At 44.2% G+C, this 17,057-nt stretch overlaps 1 protein-coding gene across 1 annotated transcript in view; it reads left to right on the top strand.

Annotated features, from left to right (window-relative positions):
* The first annotated feature begins 919 nt into the window (after positions 1–919).
* The window catches only part of UNC13B (unc-13 homolog B), a 184,792-nt gene continuing 168,654 nt past the window's right edge, over positions 920–17,057 (top strand). The window contains exons 1-5 of the mRNA XM_007947023.1: positions 920–1,055; positions 2,683–2,712; positions 6,534–6,633; positions 13,246–13,363; positions 14,644–14,767. Of these exons, the coding sequence (XP_007945214.1) occupies positions 920–1,055; positions 2,683–2,712; positions 6,534–6,633; positions 13,246–13,363; positions 14,644–14,767 (508 nt within the window). The remainder of the gene's footprint in view (positions 1,056–2,682; positions 2,713–6,533; positions 6,634–13,245; positions 13,364–14,643; positions 14,768–17,057) is intronic.

Raw genomic sequence — 17,057 nt, 5'->3', positions numbered from 1 at the left:
AGGTTATTCCTTTTGATGGTATCCCACATGAGCATTAGACTCTCTTCATTTTGTTTTGATTTTTTTTCTGATTGATCCCTTTCCAAAGAAATATTTGGGTATTTGTCTTCAATCTCATTAATTCTGTCTTCCATTGCATCAATTCTGTTCCTTTGCCCTTTCAATGTGTTATCTATTTCTGACAATTTAGTATTAATCATCTCAATTTTTATCTGTAGATTTAGAATCATTTCTAATTTTTCATTTATTTTGTCATTTTGTTCTTTTATTTTCTTTCCAGAATTCCTCTAGGGTTTTGTATGTGTTTTCTTTGGTCTGTCTCTCAATCCTTTGAAGATACCTAAATATAATTCTTTTGAATTCCTTATAAGGGAGTTCCAATGCTGGGTCTTCTTGGGATTGTGTTTTGGGTCTGTATCCTGGTTCCTTGTTTCTCCTGCTTTATCTTGCTTCTTTGTGTGGACTGTGATGCTCTGTTGTCTCTGAGGCATTGTGATGTTTTTGTGTTTGTATTTAATTGGTGATTGATTATATGTTGGAATGACTTGCCCACAATTTTCGTATTCTTTGTTTTGTTTGTATGTTATCTGTATAGGCAGGGTACTGTGCTGTGCTCCTCTGTCCACTAGTTGACAGCGCTTATACACTCACCGCCTGTCTCCTTTCCTGTTGGCAGCCACTTGTATGTCCTTGCTGCCCTGGGCAAACAGAGCCTGTTCTTCGGTCCCTGGAATCCAAATGAGAATCCTATTTTCATTTTTTTATGGATGTTTTTATTTTATTGGGAATTTCAAATGTACTTACTTTAAATTCACATTGCATTGCTGTATGGCATTTATTTTGTCTTTTCTTCAGTGTTGGTTTTGTTTGTTTTTCTTAGCCTGTGTTTTTCTCATGTAATAATCATGTCTGTGGTCATATGGCAGCTGAAGGGAATGTGCTCACTGTGCACTGTGCTGGCTCGAAGGCCTGCTTCCCGCTGATTTCCAGGGATGGCAGCCTTCTTTACAACAAGGGAGATGTCCACCTCAGCTCCATCTCCTCCGTCTTAGCTCGTATTTCAAGTCCCTCAACGGTTACGGGTGTTTTGCTTCTTTGGTTCTAGTTTGTGGATGATCTTCTTGAAATCTGGTACCCAGAATGTTTCTTGGCTTGATGTTCAAGTCCTTCAAGAGTTGTCCACCAGATTCCACCTCCTTCCCAGCAGGCCTGTCTCCTTGCAGCCCCTGGGCACATGCTTGCTAAGCTATCCTCCCTGCCTTACTTACTCGCCACGGACCTTCCCGCTGCCTTCCTACTCACCCAAATTCCGAGAGTTCTTGAACACTCATCTCAGAAGATACTTCTATACGAAGCCTGGTCCTGACTGCTTCATCCTTTATTCTTTACTTCATCCCTAGATCTCTTTTGGGTCCACGGTCTATACCAGGGTTTCATAGCCTTGGCCCTGTTGACATTTTGGGACGATAATCCTTCGCTGTGGGGAGCTGTCCGTGGGGAGCTATCCTGTGTACGGAAGCATAATTAGCACTGTCCCAGGCCTCCACCCGTTAAAGGCTAGTGATATCACCAGAGAACTGTTCAGAAGCACAGACCATCATGCCTACCTCACTCTATTGAATTTATGACCTGGAGGTTGACCCAGCAATCTGTGTTCTAGCAGACCCTCCCAATGGTGCTGATGTGTGATCAAGTTTGAGATTCATTGCCTTAGTAGGTTGTGAGTTACTTGCTTATTTTAGGAAGGAACCATTGTTATAATCCTGTTTTTGACTAGCATAATGGCAACATTATGTTTACTGATTAGTGACTGCAAATCTTAATAATCTTTTAAAGGTAGTCTTAGGCCGTGCAGAGTCAGGTGTACTCTCTCCACATTTATGTGTAAAATAATTGGGGAAAAGATTTGTACTGACACGATACTATAAGGGCCACACCAGTGGGAGACAATACTTTGATTCAGTAAGAAATTAATTTTAGCGACAAATGCTGCCTGACAACGGAGAGGGCAGAAAGTGCCGAATGACCCGCTGAGCACGCGTGTGTGTTTGCAAAGGTGGGACGAGGCATTATGCAGGGTGTGGGGAATGGTGTATGGCTACCCCTAAGTGTCCTGGCTGGACTTTGTGTCTTGGGGTTTCCTTTTACCTTCTTCTTCCCTGTGTGGAGCTTGGCCTTACTCTTCTTGGAAGGAGCTACTTGGTACTTTCTGGAATTTAGCTGTTTTCTAGATCTGTGTCTTGGATTTGGGAGCTCTGGTGGCATAGTGCCTAAGGCATCTGACTGCTAACCAGAAGGCTGGCGGTTCAAACCCACCAACCACTCTTCGGAAGGAAGACTGGGCAATCTACTTCCGCAGAGATACCCAAGGAGGGGTTACTGTGAGTCGGGATCGACTCTACGACAGTGAGATTGGGTTTTCAATCTCTTTTCCAGGAGAGGCTGGGAGAGCGATTCCTGTGCTGAGTGTGAGGTTAGATTGCGTGACCTTCAGGAGACCTTCCAGTTTCTGTCTTTCGAGTTTTAATGAAGAGTCCTAGCTTCTTTTCCCCTCTGAAGATCTAGACTTAAAAACCTAATCCTAAACCATGCCTTGGCATATAGTAAGTGCTGAAAAAATGTTGGTTAGGTCATGAATTTGCAAATAATTTTCATAATGGTCTTTTTTTTTTTCTCTTGCAGTTAAAAGAGCCAAATTCCAGGGTTCACCAGGTAAGACCACACTTTCATTATTATGTCCTTTCTCCCTAATTTGCTGTGATTTAAAAGCAGTCTTTTAAAAATTTATTGATTTCATTAACTGAATATATAATTCATAAAATTAATTAAGTAAATTAATTTAATTATTAAATGTTATTGTGAAGAAAATCATTGCTATTGTAAAACATAAAAGAATTGTTGGCATTTGTAGAGTAGAAAAGTTAAAAATCTTCTTAGCTCTTAGCCAACCCAGTTCCCCTTCTCATGAGTAATTGTTTAGAGCTTTTTCTATGTCTTTTCAGACTTTCTATGTAGATGCATGCACAAATGGATTAGGCTTTCCATTGGTTCTTTTTTTGAACATTTTCTTGTGCTTTAGGTGCAAGTTTACGTAGCAAATTAGTTTTCCGTTCAGTGATCCGTACACAGATTGTTCCGTGACATTGGCTGCGGTCCCTGCAGTATGCCAGCCTTCTCCCTGTTTTCTCCCGGGTCCCCCATTTCCATTCGTCAGGTTTCCCTCTCCCTCCATCTTTGTTTCTGAGCAAATGTTGCTTTTTCATCCGTGTGTAGTTTATTGTTTTAGGAGCACATTCCTCACGGGTGTTACTGTTTACCTGGTTGAGAGACGGCCTCCAGGAGAGGCTCAGCTCCATGTTGGAAGAGTGATTGAAGGCAGGCTCTCAGGGTTCCTCTAGTCTCTGTCAGACCAGAAAGTCTAGTCTTTTTTTTTTTTTTCCAAGTTTTATAAATTTTGGATTTTGTGCTGCATTTTCCCCCATCCTAACTGGGACCCTGCGTCGTGTCCCTGGTCAGGATGGTCGGTGGCCGGGCACCAGCTGGGTCTTCTGGTCTCAGGCCGGAGGAGGCTGTGGTTCACGTGGCCCCTTAAGCCTTCAGACTCATTGCTTCCCTGAGTCTTTGGTTTTCTTCACTCTCCGTTGCTCTGGGTGGAAAGGGACCAATAGTTGTGTTTTCAATGCCCATTGTCAAGATTTTCAGACCCCGCAGTTCACTCTACTAGAATGTAGAGCATGGTTTTTATGTCCTGTGTTAGGCCGTTGATCCCGATGTCCTCTGAGACTATGGTCTTTCACCTTTAAGCCCAGTAGCACAGTCCTGCGAGATGTTTGGTTATGTCTAAAGAAGCTTCCACAGCTGTGCCCCCATGTGCCCTATTGTATATGTGAGTATACATGCAGCACATATAAATGTGTGTAGAGAAATCCACAACTGTACATATATACACCCATGGTCCCATACAGCCGCTCAGACCTATGTAGCATCCATATCTGCTGATGTATCCTAGCCCAAATCTCTGCTGCTGTTGCAGGAGTGTGCATGTTGCACCCTTCTTCAGCGTCATTGACCTTTGTTCCAGCTGCATCCTGTACATCTCAGAGCCTTCCTTTGCCGTGGTCCTCTGGTGCTGGTGTCCTCCATCTTGCCTTTCCCTTGACCAGGAGTAACACGTGTCTGTCACTAGTTAGTGAGTCTCCTTCCCTTCCCCTCCCATCCCTGGTGACTAACAAAGAATGTCTCTTTGTGTTTGTAAGCATGTCCGCCAAGGTCATCCCTGTTATACATGTAAACCTGTGCTTGACTTTTTGTAGTAGTGGTCTCATACAGTGTTTGTCCTTTTGTGGTTGACTGATTTCACTCAGCAGAATACCCTCTAGGGTCATCCATGCTGTGAGGTGCTTCGTGGATTCATCAGTGTTCTTTAATGTTGTGTAGTAGTCCACTGGGTATATGGACCATAGTTTGTTGATCCGGTCATTAGTTAATGCACACTTAAATTGTGTCTGTCTTTTTGCTGTTGTGACTAGTGCTGCGGTGAACATGGGAGTGCACGGTATCTGTTTGTGCCCCAGCTCTTGTATCTCTGGGATAGACACCCAGGAGTGGGATTGAGGGATCAGGGGGTGTTTCTGTTTCCAGCTTCTTCAGGAAGTGCCACACCATCTGCCATCGTGGTTGGACCGTTTTATAGTCCCACCAGTGGTGTAGAAGGGTTCCAATCTCCCCACAACCTTGTCAGCATTTGTTTTTTTAATCAGTGTCATTATTGCTGGAGTGAGATTGTATCTCTTTATGGTTTTGCTTTGTATCTTTGATGGCTAATGATTGTGAGCACTGTTTCATGTGTTTGTTAGCCGCCTAAATGTCTTCTTTGGTGAAATGTTTGTTCCTGTTCTTTGCCCATTTTTTGAATCGGATTGTTTGCCTTTTTGTTGTTGAGGTCTTGGAGTTTTCTATACATTTTAGATATGTCATTACCAATTTTTTTCCCTAGTCTTTGGTTTCTCTATTTACTCTTTTGGTGAAGTCTTTTGATGAGCATAGTATTAACTGTTTTGAGGTCCTGGGTGCCTAGTTTATCTTCTGCTGTTTGTACATCTTTACCTGTGTTTACCTGTGTTTGATAATCCTGTTGGTGCCATACATTAGGACCCTAACTGTGTCTCTGTTTTTACTTCTGTGAACTTTATAGTTTTACATTTATGATTTAGGTCTTTGATCCATTTTGAGTTAATTTTTACATGGGGCATGGGTCCTATTTCATTTTTCTGCAAATGCATAACCAGTTTTGCCAGCAACCGTTTGTTAAAGAGACTCTCTCTTCCCCGTCTAATGGACTTTGATCCTCTGTGGAAGTTCAGCTGTCTGTAACTGGATGGATTTACTTCCGGGTTCCCCATTCTGTTCCGTGGGTCTCCGTGTCTGTCACTGTACCAGCACCAGGCTGTTTTGTATTGTGACTGTGCAGTAGGGTCTGAGGGCGGGAAGTATCAGGCTCCAACCTCGTTCTTCAGTAATGCTTTAGCTGTCGGAGGCCTCTTTCCTTTCTGTGCAAAGTTGGAGATTGGAGAATTTTGTTAGAACTTGGGCCAGGCTTGCGTTTGGGTTATCCACACTTCTGTACAGCCTGTTCTCCCTTCCCCACCAACAACACATCATGGAAGTCTTTTCTTATATGTGGGTGTCTGTATTGGTTCCCACTAGATCAGTTAGGTTAGTTTTTTCTAAACTACAGTGAGCTATAAAGTCAATTTCTAAAGCTCAAACTTGCTGCTATCGAGTAGATTCCAACTCATAGTGACCCCTGTTGGGTTTCCAGGGCTGTAAATCTTTACGGAAGCAGACTGCCTTATCGGTCTTCTTCAGAGCAGTGGCTGGCTTTGAACAACCGACCTTTGGGTTACCAGCCAAACGCCTTAACCACTACACCCCCGGAGCACCTTATAAAATCAATGTGTTGGGTTACACTTACCATCTTAATGCTGTTGTGGCTGCCATTTGGCCCTGACTCCTGGGTCCCTGTGTGTCACCAAATAGAACTGATGACAGGTTTCTTCCTGTCATCTTTGTGGAGCAGTCGGCCGACTTTACCTGTGCAGAGCAGCTGCTGCTCGGTAGATTTGAGCCTTCAGCCCCTCGGTTAGTAGCTGATCCCAAACCACTTCCGCCACCTAAGATCCTAGCATTTTAAAGATGAAATGGGTTAGAACAGGACATGTCAGTGTCTCATGTGCTGTGTCACTCCATGAAGCTTTTCTTTGGGTTCCTGTGTGTGCATGTATGTGTGTCTGTTGGGTCCAATGTGAAATATATTAAAATAATTGGAAAAACCTTGAATGTCTCTGAGGACAGTGCATGTTGCATACTCTCCTATGCCCAGAATGGTACCCTATCGTACAACAGAAAATTTCGCTTTTTCTCTTCTACCTGTACAACTTTCTTTGGGATATTACTTAAATTCAAGGGCTTTGGTGAGTTGGGTAACAGCCTAAGAACTAAATATCGCGTCTTTGTTTTGCATTTTTTGAAAGAGAAGTTTAACACGTACGTGACCCTGAAGGTGCAGAATGTGAAGAGCACGACCGCCGCGGTCCGAGGTGACCGGCCCTCCTGGGAGCAGGAGTTCATGTTGTGAGTATGTGCGCCGGCAGCAGCACGCCTGCCCGTTCCGTGACCTCGCCGTGGCGACCCTGGGGCTCCAGCACTCAGCGTGGTTTTATGTATGTCTGAGATGCAGAGGATATTTAGACATTGGTGAATATTCTTTTTGAAAACCACAGAGGTTACAGGAACAAGTGAAGTGTGCGTTAGGTGAAACACATTTGCAGTTTTTTTCTCTTGGGGATTTGTAGTCTGTTCTTAGAGTTGAGTCATGAATGTGAGTAAACTCCCAGTTAATTTGTGTGGGTACATTTTCCCAGTGGTCAGAAGTAGGACCCTACATACTTAGCCTGATAGTGAACAGAACTTCATTTTCCTTTAATTCTCGGAAGGTTCTTTGAGGGAGTGTGGTCGTGTGTGAGAGAGAGTGTGTAAGGCGTCTCCTTTAGAAGAGAAATATGTGCTGATAATGCTTTTGATTTATGGAGCAAAATGTTCTATTCTTTGAGGGAGTGTGGTCGTGTGTGAGAGAGAGTGTGTAAGGCGTCTCCTTTAGAAGAGAAATATGTGCTGATAATGCTTTTGATTTATGGAGCAAAATGTTCTATATTCGTTCAGTTAATAAGAAGGAATCAATATACTAGGATTTCCTACATGTGGCACAAAATTGTAGGCTCTGGCTTGAAGGGTTTATATTTCCTTTCTTTCTTTTTTTTATTTCAGGAATTTCTTCTGTTCTAGAAAAGAGGAAATTAGTGTAGAATCTCATTTTGACGGACTGGGAGAGCCACTTTGTTTCTCTGACTACCTGTGTCCTCATCTGTACCCATTTACTATACTTAAAAGGTTATGCTTGTTTTTTTTTTAGAGGAGAGGGGCAAGGGGGAAAGTGAGGAAATGTATATGAAGTTGCTCTCCAGGTTTTACAGTGTAGCTCAGAGATGTGGGCACGATTATTATTTTCATGGGCAAACATTTCAATCCTCTGGACTTGGAACATATTGCTTCTTGGCGGATTATTTAGGAAGCTTTGTTGAATAGTCACAGGGTAGGTTTATGAGGGTGTGGCGCTGGGTAGTGGCAGGAGGGGCAGGGAAAGGATGGCTGAGGTTAAGGAACTAGAGCCGGGTATTTGTGTTGGGTGATCGAGTGGGTGTGATGCTGCCTAGGATGGGGTGAGGATTGGACCAGGTAAGGGCAAGGTTGTATTTGAGGTTCTTATGGGACAGGTTGGAGGAGACATACAGGAAATAGGAACATGAACCGGCACTCAGGGTTGAAGTCTGCGATGGAGAAATATTTTGGTCGGTTGAAGCCATAGGTGTAAGTGAGAAGGTGTGAGAGGAGAACTTGGGATTGAGGAAAGGACCTGGCCTGGAGCCCGGAGAGCTACAACTTTAAGGACAAGAAGGACTAAGAAGAATGAGTCGAGGTGGGAGACCAGGAGATGGCAGCGGTGGTGGGAGGTGCCGTCGGGTTGGCTCCGCCTCACGGCCGCCTCACGTACAGCACGTACAGCGCAATGAAACGCCGCCCGGCTGTGCGCCGGCCTCACAGGCCTTGCTGTGCTTGAGCCCGTTGTTGCAGCCACTGCGTGGATCCATCTCGTGGAGGGCCTTCCCCTTTTTCAGTGACCCTTGTTGGAGATAGTCATTCCGTGGAAACCAAGGGAGCTGGGTTTCTAGAAGAAGGAGGCCAACCGTGTCCCATCTCACTGTGCGTCTCTCGGGGTGTCGTCGTGATAAACGTTATCGTCCTTCTCTCAGTTATAGTGACAAGAAGTGAGCCCACGTGTCCTGTTCTTTACACACAGTCAGCAGTGAGCGATTGTTACAAGGCTCTTCAGGTACCACTGTGTCATGTGGCCCTGGCGACCCTTCTTTCCTGCGGCCTCAGCTGGCTGTCACCCGCTGCTGCAGCGTCCCCGCACGTGAAGCAGAGTGACCTGCTGCAGCCCTCTCTGGAGCACAGCTCGCTCTATTCTGCTGTGTTTCCTTTTCCTGGGCCCTCTCCACTGTGCTGTGACGTTTGCCAGTTTTCTTCCTGGTCTCTCACTGGAATTCTGCGTGAGTCTAGCCCTTTCTCTGTTCACACGTGACTTACCGGGCACTCTCTAGTCAGCTGTCCTCCACCTCTCTCTTCTGTTTCTTATTCTTCCTGCCTTGCCCTTTCGTTACCACCAGCTGCATCTCTGGCCTGTGTCCCTTTCCCCGTTTTCCTTCCCCTGATGTGTTGTGAGTCGGCACCAACTCCACGGTAACTGGTTTTTTTTTCTTGGTTTAATATTCACTTTGGTATTTCTATATTGTATATCTTTAATAATTTTGTATCTTATTGTTCACTCCTTAGGACAAAGAGGGCATCTTCACTTGTTGGTATACATGTGCCTAGCCCAGAATCTTTATATACTTGTGCTCATAAAATTTTAATTAAGTTAGTTAATAGAGAAAGAACTTCCCCAAACCCTTGGGATGAGGTGAAACAGAGCTCTCAAGTCATCTCTTGGCTGGGCCTCCTGAGCAAAATGGATGAGAAGAGGTGCTTCTTAGAGAAGACATCCGTAGTCTGGGCCTTGCTCCCTGGACAGCTTCCTGAAGAGAAGACTGTCTTCTTTATCTGGCCAAGTCCAGCTGTTAAGGACTGTAGCTAGTTTGTTTATCATCTTAAGATGCTACTTAGGAGTTGCTCTGGGAACTTGTCTTTTCCAGATTTAATGGATGATACTCTCACCACCCATTGGTTAGTTTGTTGTACTGGAGTGGCTTTCACGTTGCTGCAAGGCTATACCACTGGTGTTTCCGATACCAGCAGGGTCACTGGTGTTTCAAATATCAGTGGAGCTTTCAGACTGCCACAGACTTGGAAGAACGAAGGGGACATCCACTTCTCAAAGAATTGGCCAGTGAAAACCTTATGAGTGGCAGTAAAGCACTGATCTATTACTGGAAAAGTTTATGAATAGCCCTGAAACATTGTTTGATATAATGCCAGAAGATAAGCCTCTCAGCTTGGAAGGTACTCAAAATACAATTGGAAAAGAGCTGCTTCCCCAAGGTAGAGTCGACCTTAATGATATGGATGGAGTAAAGCTTTTGGGACCTCCATTTGCTGATGGGGCACAACTGAAAATGGGAAGAAACAGCTAGAAACATCCATTAATAATCAGAGCATGGAATGTATGAAATATGAATCTAGGAAAATTGGAAGTTGTCAAAAAATGAAATGGAACGCATAAATATTGATATTGTAGGCATTAGTGAGCTAAAATGGACTGGTTTTGGCCATTTTGAATCAGACAACCATATGATCTACTATGCCAGGAATGACACATTGAAGAGGAATGGCATGCCATTCATCGTCATAAAGAACGTTTCAATATCTATCCTGAAGTACAGTGCTGTCAGTGATAGGATAATATCCATATGTCTGCAAGGAAGACCAGTTAATACTACTACTATTCAAATTTATGCATCAACCACCAAAGCCAAAGATGAGGAAATTGAAGATTTTTACCAACTTCTGCAGTCTGAAATTGACCAAACATGCAATAAGATGTACTGATTATTACTGGTGATTGGAATGCAAACGAAGAATCACTGGTAGTTGGAAAATATGGCTTTGGTGATAGAAATGATGCTGGAGATTGCATGATAGAATTTTGCAAGACCAATGACTTATTCATTGCAAATACTTTTTTTCAACAACAACATAAATGGTGGCTATACAACATGAACAGTGGACTTCACCAGATGGAGTACACAGGAATCAGATTGACTACATCTGCGGAAAGAGGCGATGGAGAAGCTCAATGTTTTCAGCCAAAACGAGGCCAGGAACTGACTGTGGAACATCCACCAACTGTTCATATGCAAGTTCAAGTTGAAGCTGAAGACAAAACAAGTCCATGAGAACCAAAATATGACCTTGATTATATCCCACCTGAATTTAGAGACCATCTAAAGAGTTAGATTTGATGCACTGAATATCAGTGACCGAAACCAGACAAGTTGTGGGATGACGTCAAGAACATCATACATGAAGAAACCGAAAGGTCATTAAAAAGATAGGAAAGGAAGAAAAGACCAAAATGGATGTCAGAAGAGCCTCTGAAACTTGCTCTTGAAAGGAGAGTAGCTAAAACAAAAGGTAGAATATGACAAGATAAAAGAGCTGAACAGAAGATTTGCAAGAGCAGCTCGAGAAGATAAAGTCAGTCATTACAATGAAATGTACAAAAGACCTGGAGTTAGAAAACCTAAAGGGAAGAACATACTTGGCATTTCTCAAGCTGAAAGAACTGAAGAAAAATTTAAGCCTCGTGTTGCAATATTGAAAGATTCTATGGGGTGGGAGGGGAGGGAGGGAACACTGCTAGATATTTAATTAAAAAAAAATTCTATGGGTAAAATATTGAATGATGTGGGAAACATCAAAAGAAGATGGAAGGGGTACAAAGTCACTGTACCAAAAAGAATTGTTCGATGTTCATCCATTTGAGGAGGCGGCATAAGATCAAGAACCAATGGTGTTGAGGAAAGAAGTCAAAGCTGTACTGAAGGAACTGGTGAAAAACAAGGTTCCAGAAATTGACGGAATACCCATTGAGATGTTTCAACAAACAGATGCCCCGCTGGAGGCACTCACTTGTCTATGCCAAGAAGTTTGGAAGATAGCTACCTGGCCAACTGATTGGAAGAGATCCATATATGTACCCATTCCAAAGAACAGTGTTCCAACAGAATGTGGAAATTATCAAACAATATCATTAATATCACATGTAAGTAAAATCTTGCTGAAGATAATTCTAAAACGATTGCAGCAGTATATTGACAGGGAACTTCAGAAATGCAAGCTGGATTCAGAAGAGGATGTGGAATGGGAGAGATCATTGCTGATGTCACAGGGATCTTGACTGAAAGTAAAGAATACCAAGAGAGATGTTTACTTGTGTTTTATTGACTATGCAAAAGAATTCAACTGTGTGCATCATAACAAATTATGGGTAACATTGAGAAGAATGGGAATTCCAGAACTCTTAATTGTGCTCATGAGGAACCTGTACATAGACCAGGAGGGAAAGATTCTGTGTTGTTTGAACAGAAGAAGGAGATACTGCATGTTTTAAAATCAGGAAAGGAGTGTGTCAGGGTAGTATCCTTTCACCATACTTGTTCAGTCTGTACGCTGAGCAAATAATCCAAGAATCTGGCCTATATGAAGAACAGGGCATCAGGATTGGAGGAAGACTCATTAACAGCCTGTGCTATGCAGACAACACAACCTTGCTTGCTGAAAGTGAAGATGACTTGAAGCACTTACTGATGAAGATTAGAGAACACAGTCTGCAGTAGGGATTACGCCTCCACATAAACCGAAAATCCTCATAGCTGGGCCAATAAGCAACATCCCAATAATTGGAGAAAAGATTGACGTTGTCAAAGACTTCATATTGCTTGCTTCCACAATCACACCAGTGGAAGCAGTAGTCAGGAAATCAGACGACATGTTGTACTGGGCAAATCTGCTGTAAAAAACCTCTTTAAAATGTTGAAGAGCAAAGATGTCACTTTGGGGACTAAGGTTCACCTAACCCAAGCCCTGGTATTTTCAGTCACCTCATATGCATGTGAGAGCTGGACGATGAATAAGGAAGACTGAAGAAGAGTTGACGCTTTTGAGTTGTATTGGTGAAAAATTCTGTAAGTACCATGAACTGCTAAAAGAACTAACAAATCTGTCCTGGAAGAAGTGCAGCTGGAATGCTCCTTGGAAGTGCGAATGGCCAGGCTTTGTCTCAGCTAGTTTGGTCATGTTGTCAGAAGGGCCTATTCCCTGGAGAAGGGTGTCGTGCTTGGTAAAGTGGAGGGTCAGCAAGAAAGGGGAAGACCCTTAATGAGATGGATTGGCCCAGTGGCTGCGAGGATGGGCTCAGGTGTAGCAAGGATTGTGAAGCTGGTGCGGGACGGGGCGGTGTTTTGTTGTGTTGTACGTAGGGTAACTGAATTGGAGCCAACTGGATGGCACCTAACAGCATCAACAACCATGTTTATTACTGCCCTGTGATAATTGTTTTGTTTAAAGTGATGGTGCCTAGTTTAATTGGCAATGACTAGTGGTGTGACCTGGCACACACTCGTGTTCCTCACCTGCCTGTGACTGCCCGTTCCCATTAAACTTACAGTCCTCCAAGACCCTTTCATTTGGCGTGGACTACCTTTCCTACATCTTATAAATAAAGCTTACTTTTCCTTAATGTTTCCTGTCTACCTTCTGGAGATAAAAGTTGGGATATTAGTAGTAGTAGCAATAAGCGTGTGACACTGTTCATTAAGGGTTGAGGCTGTGAACAGGTGAGCCTGGCAGTGATGCTGTCACCACATGACTTCACTCTTCTTGACGCTGCATCAGTCTAACTGTGACGGTTGCTCCAGAGAGGAGGGTCTGGACTGACGGGCAGTTTCTGTGGCTTTCTTACGCAGGTTTCCAGGAACCTAAAGAATGGTTTTAGCCATCTGGGGCGTTTTGATTTTCCCTGATGACAGGATCTTTCTGAGGAAGTATTCAAGGTTTAGCAAAGCGGAGCTGTGGCTGTTTCATCTTGTCTCATCTGCTTTTCCTCAAAGTCTTGTCTTCTCTCCTTAGTGAGATCAGTCGTCTGGACCTGGGTCTGAGCGTGGAGGTCTGGAACAAAGGACTCATCTGGGACACGATGGTGGGGACAGTGTGGATCGCCCTGAAGACCATTCGTCAGTCGGATGAGGTCAGTGCACTGTTCCCGCCTTGGTCCTGCCCACCGAGCTCCAGTTGAGATGGTCTGTCCCCACATCTCAGGCTTCTACCTTCTTTCTAGTGAGAGGCCTGCAGCTGGTCCATTCCTGTCCTCGCCCAGAGGTCAGGGCTTTGTGTTTAAGTCAGGTCTTCTCTGTGCCCGTTGATGGACCTCAGAGGTGTGAGAGCCCCTCTTCAGTCTTCTCAGGTAGATAGTACAGAACACTTGATTGTGCTCATGAGGTACCTGTACATTGACCAGGAGGCTGTTGTTTGAACAGAACACGGGGACACTGCATGGTTTAAAATCAAGAAGGGAGTGTGTCAGGGTTGTATCCTTTCCCCGTACTTGTTCAATCTGTGTGTTGAGCAAGTAATCTGAGAATCTAGACTATATGAAGAATGTGGCATCAGGATTCTGTAAGTACCATGAACTGCTAAAAGAACTAACAAATCTGTCCTGGAAGAAGTGCAGCTGGAATGCTCCTTGGAAGTGCGAATGGCCAGGCTTTGTCTCAGCTAGTTTGGTCATGTTGTCAGAAGGGCCTATTCCCTGGAGAAGGGTGTTGTGCTTGGTAAAGTGGAGGGTCAGCAAGAAAGGGGCAGACCCTTAATGAGATGGATTGGCCCAGTGGCTGCGAGGATGGGCTCAGGTGTAGCCCACACCTCCACATAAACCGAAAATCCTCATAGCTGGACCAATAAGCAATGTCCCGATAATTGGAGAAAAGATTGAAGTTGTCTTCTCTCCTTAGTGAGATCAGTCACCTGGACCTGGGCCTGAGCGTGGAGGTCTGGAACAAAGGACTCATCTGGGACACGATGTGGGGACGGTGTGGATCACCCTGAAGACCATTCATCAGTCGGATGAAGTCCAAATTCATTTTCCTTAACCAGTAACATTCAGAGCTCTTTACTGGTTAGAAGTGACGAATACCATTAAACGGCACTATAGATAAGAATTGTGCACATTAAAATGGATCTGTGGAGATGCTTAGTTTTTGGGTTTGGTACGCTGGCCTTCGCAGGCTCAGTGGGCCTGTGGACAGCTGAGGCCACTGAGCACTGCTGTCCCCACCAGCGAGGAGAAGCGGGGCTGGATGAGGCAGGTGGTGACAGGGCTGTGTTTGCTGCAGGAGTGCGTTCACCTCGTGAGGACATGGATGACCCTCAGAAGCTCCCAAAGAAGGAGCTTCAGGGAAGACACCTGAGTTTAAGCCAAGAATGGAGCCATGAAAGATGTCACTTTGACCTTAGGTCTCTGTTTTCTAGGAAGGGCCTGGGGAGTGGTCCACTTTGGAAGCTCAAACATTAATGAAAGACGACGAGGTCTGTGGAACTAAAAACCCAACTCCTCATAAGATTCTGCTGGACACGAGATTCGAGTTGCCTTTTGGTGAGTCTGTGTGATGAGGGTTTAAAAAAAATGTCCTATTTTTACCATGTTGTTTGAAATGGTTTAGTGGTGGTCTCCCTAATCCATGTTTAGCTCCTCTGCCGTCTCTTCTGAGGGCATTCTGTCATCTTCCACTCTGTCTCCCAGAACACCTACCCCAGAGCGTGGTGTCGGGTGGACTCCACACTGAAAACGTTCTGTTCAACTCCTTCGTCTCCTGTGACTGTTTATTATGACTTACGGAAATGGTGGCTTCTCAGAGAAAACGCCTGATTGGTTCTTTCTAAAATACTATGACACATATCATCTCGAAGCCCATATATACCTCATGATTGGCAACTTAAACATCAAAGTAGCACTGAAATAGAATACACACTCCAAATAAGTAGATTTGAAGAATTGTAAAGATGACACGTGCGTATGGTGAAAATTCAGACAGTGCAGAGACATTTCTGAGTTAAACGTTCTCCCCAATTCCTTTGGCCTCGTTTGCCTTCCCTGGAGACAACCACCGGTAACCTTCTTGTATCTTGACTTAGATATTTTCTAGGAGTTTATCTTGGCAACACTGGCCATATTCTATATATGGTGTGTTGTGAGAGACGCTGTTGTGTACGTAAGGACGTATCTTGGACATTGTTCCCTGTTACACTTTAAGGTCTGTCTCACTCAGTGGGACAGCTGCCTGTACCATAGTTTATCTAAGGAGTCTTTTATTGATGGATGTGTATGTGGTTTCCAGATTGTCTGTTAGTCCACAATGCTATCAAGAACAGCTTTGCAGCTCTGTTCCCATGTAGGACTCTAGGCTAACTCTCTGGGGTGGAATCACTAGGTGAGAGGGTAGGTGCCTCTTCACTTTTCACCGACACCACCAAGTCACTGTCAAGAAGGCTGTGCCACTTTACACTGCGTCTGAGGGGTGCCTGTTTCTGGGTATTTTTGCCAGCATTTTATGTTTCCAGATTTGTAACCTTTGCCTGTCTAATTGATTTAAATGGCATCTTATCTTAGCTTCTATTTAATCTTGGCTGTTTATGTTATTCACATAAACAGTAGTATGGCTGCTACTTTATGCAAGTCAATCTGTTTATATAGCGTATGTGAGATGGTGATCTTTAGGCACCGACTCGACGGCACCTAACACAGTGATTTAAGCAAAACTGACATGATTTTCCAGTTAGCTCAGAAATAATTAAACTTGGGACATTTGCTTTCAGAAAAATAGCAAGGAGGACTGACTTGTAGGCCTGTCTGCTAACTTGCCGGCCAAGAGAAGAGCATTTGGAAGTCTTGCTTGGGTTTAGTGGCTGCGTTGCTAGCGCTGTGTTCTGGGCTGTGGCAGTCGGTGATGGCGTTCATGTCACACTGAGCTGGGAGGGAGTGGGTCTGGGTGTATGCATCACAGACTCTCACTGTTCTTACAGAGTTTTTGTAGATTTTCTTTAGTAAATGTTTCTTCACTGGCTGTATGCCATTAGAACCATTTCCAGAGACTTTGGAGAATTTTTGTTTAATTTATAAAATCATTTGCACCAGTTTCACTGGCGAGCGGGTCGCAGAGCTCCGTCTGCTGTGCTGCCAGCAGTCCATCCCTTACTACTTTCGAAAGCAGCAGTCGTCTATCTCAGCCCAGTGGCACTTGTCATAGTGGGTCGTAAACTCTGTGTCATCAGTGACAGTATAAACTTCTTCCTCCTTTTTGCGTTTCTTAAGAATCCTAAAGGACCTTAATCTTGGAATTTCTAGTGTTTTGCTTGGCACATAATAGGTGTTTAATAAATGTTTTTGTGAATAAATGTTTAGGCAAACCTTCAGTCAAGTTAAATTTTTCTTTGATGCAAGTTACGAGAACATCCTGCACTTTGACCCTTTGATAACCACACTTGGGATCGTTTTTAAAAACTTAATAAAGGATCCTCTGAAGGAAGAATCTCAGCTTCCAGCATGCCGAATTCGGCAAAGGAGTTTTCCTTTAGATAATTCAGAACAGTGTGAAAATAAGTGATGGTGGGCAGTCCCTGTGTGGGCAGCTGCTGTGTGGACAGTCCCTGTGTGGGCGGCTCCTCTCGTGTGAGCATTTCCTGTGTGGTCAGTTCCTGTGTGAGAAGCTCCTGTGTGGCAGTTCCTGTGTGGGCAGTTCCTGTGTGAGCAGCTCCTGTGTGGGCAGCTCCTGTGTGGGCAGCTCCTGTGTGGGCAGTTCCTGTGTGGGCAGCTCCTGTGTGAAGAGTTCCTGTGTGGGCAGTTCCTGTGTGGGCAGCTCCTGTGTGGGCAGCTCCTGTGTGGGCAG

This window comes from Orycteropus afer, unplaced genomic scaffold (genome assembly GCF_000298275.1).
Source record: "Orycteropus afer afer isolate SDZICR_OR568_19922 unplaced genomic scaffold, OryAfe1.0 scaffold00174, whole genome shotgun sequence".
Classification (NCBI taxonomy): domain Eukaryota; kingdom Metazoa; phylum Chordata; class Mammalia; order Tubulidentata; family Orycteropodidae; genus Orycteropus; species Orycteropus afer.
This window is presented reverse-complemented; position numbering and strand designations above follow the sequence as displayed.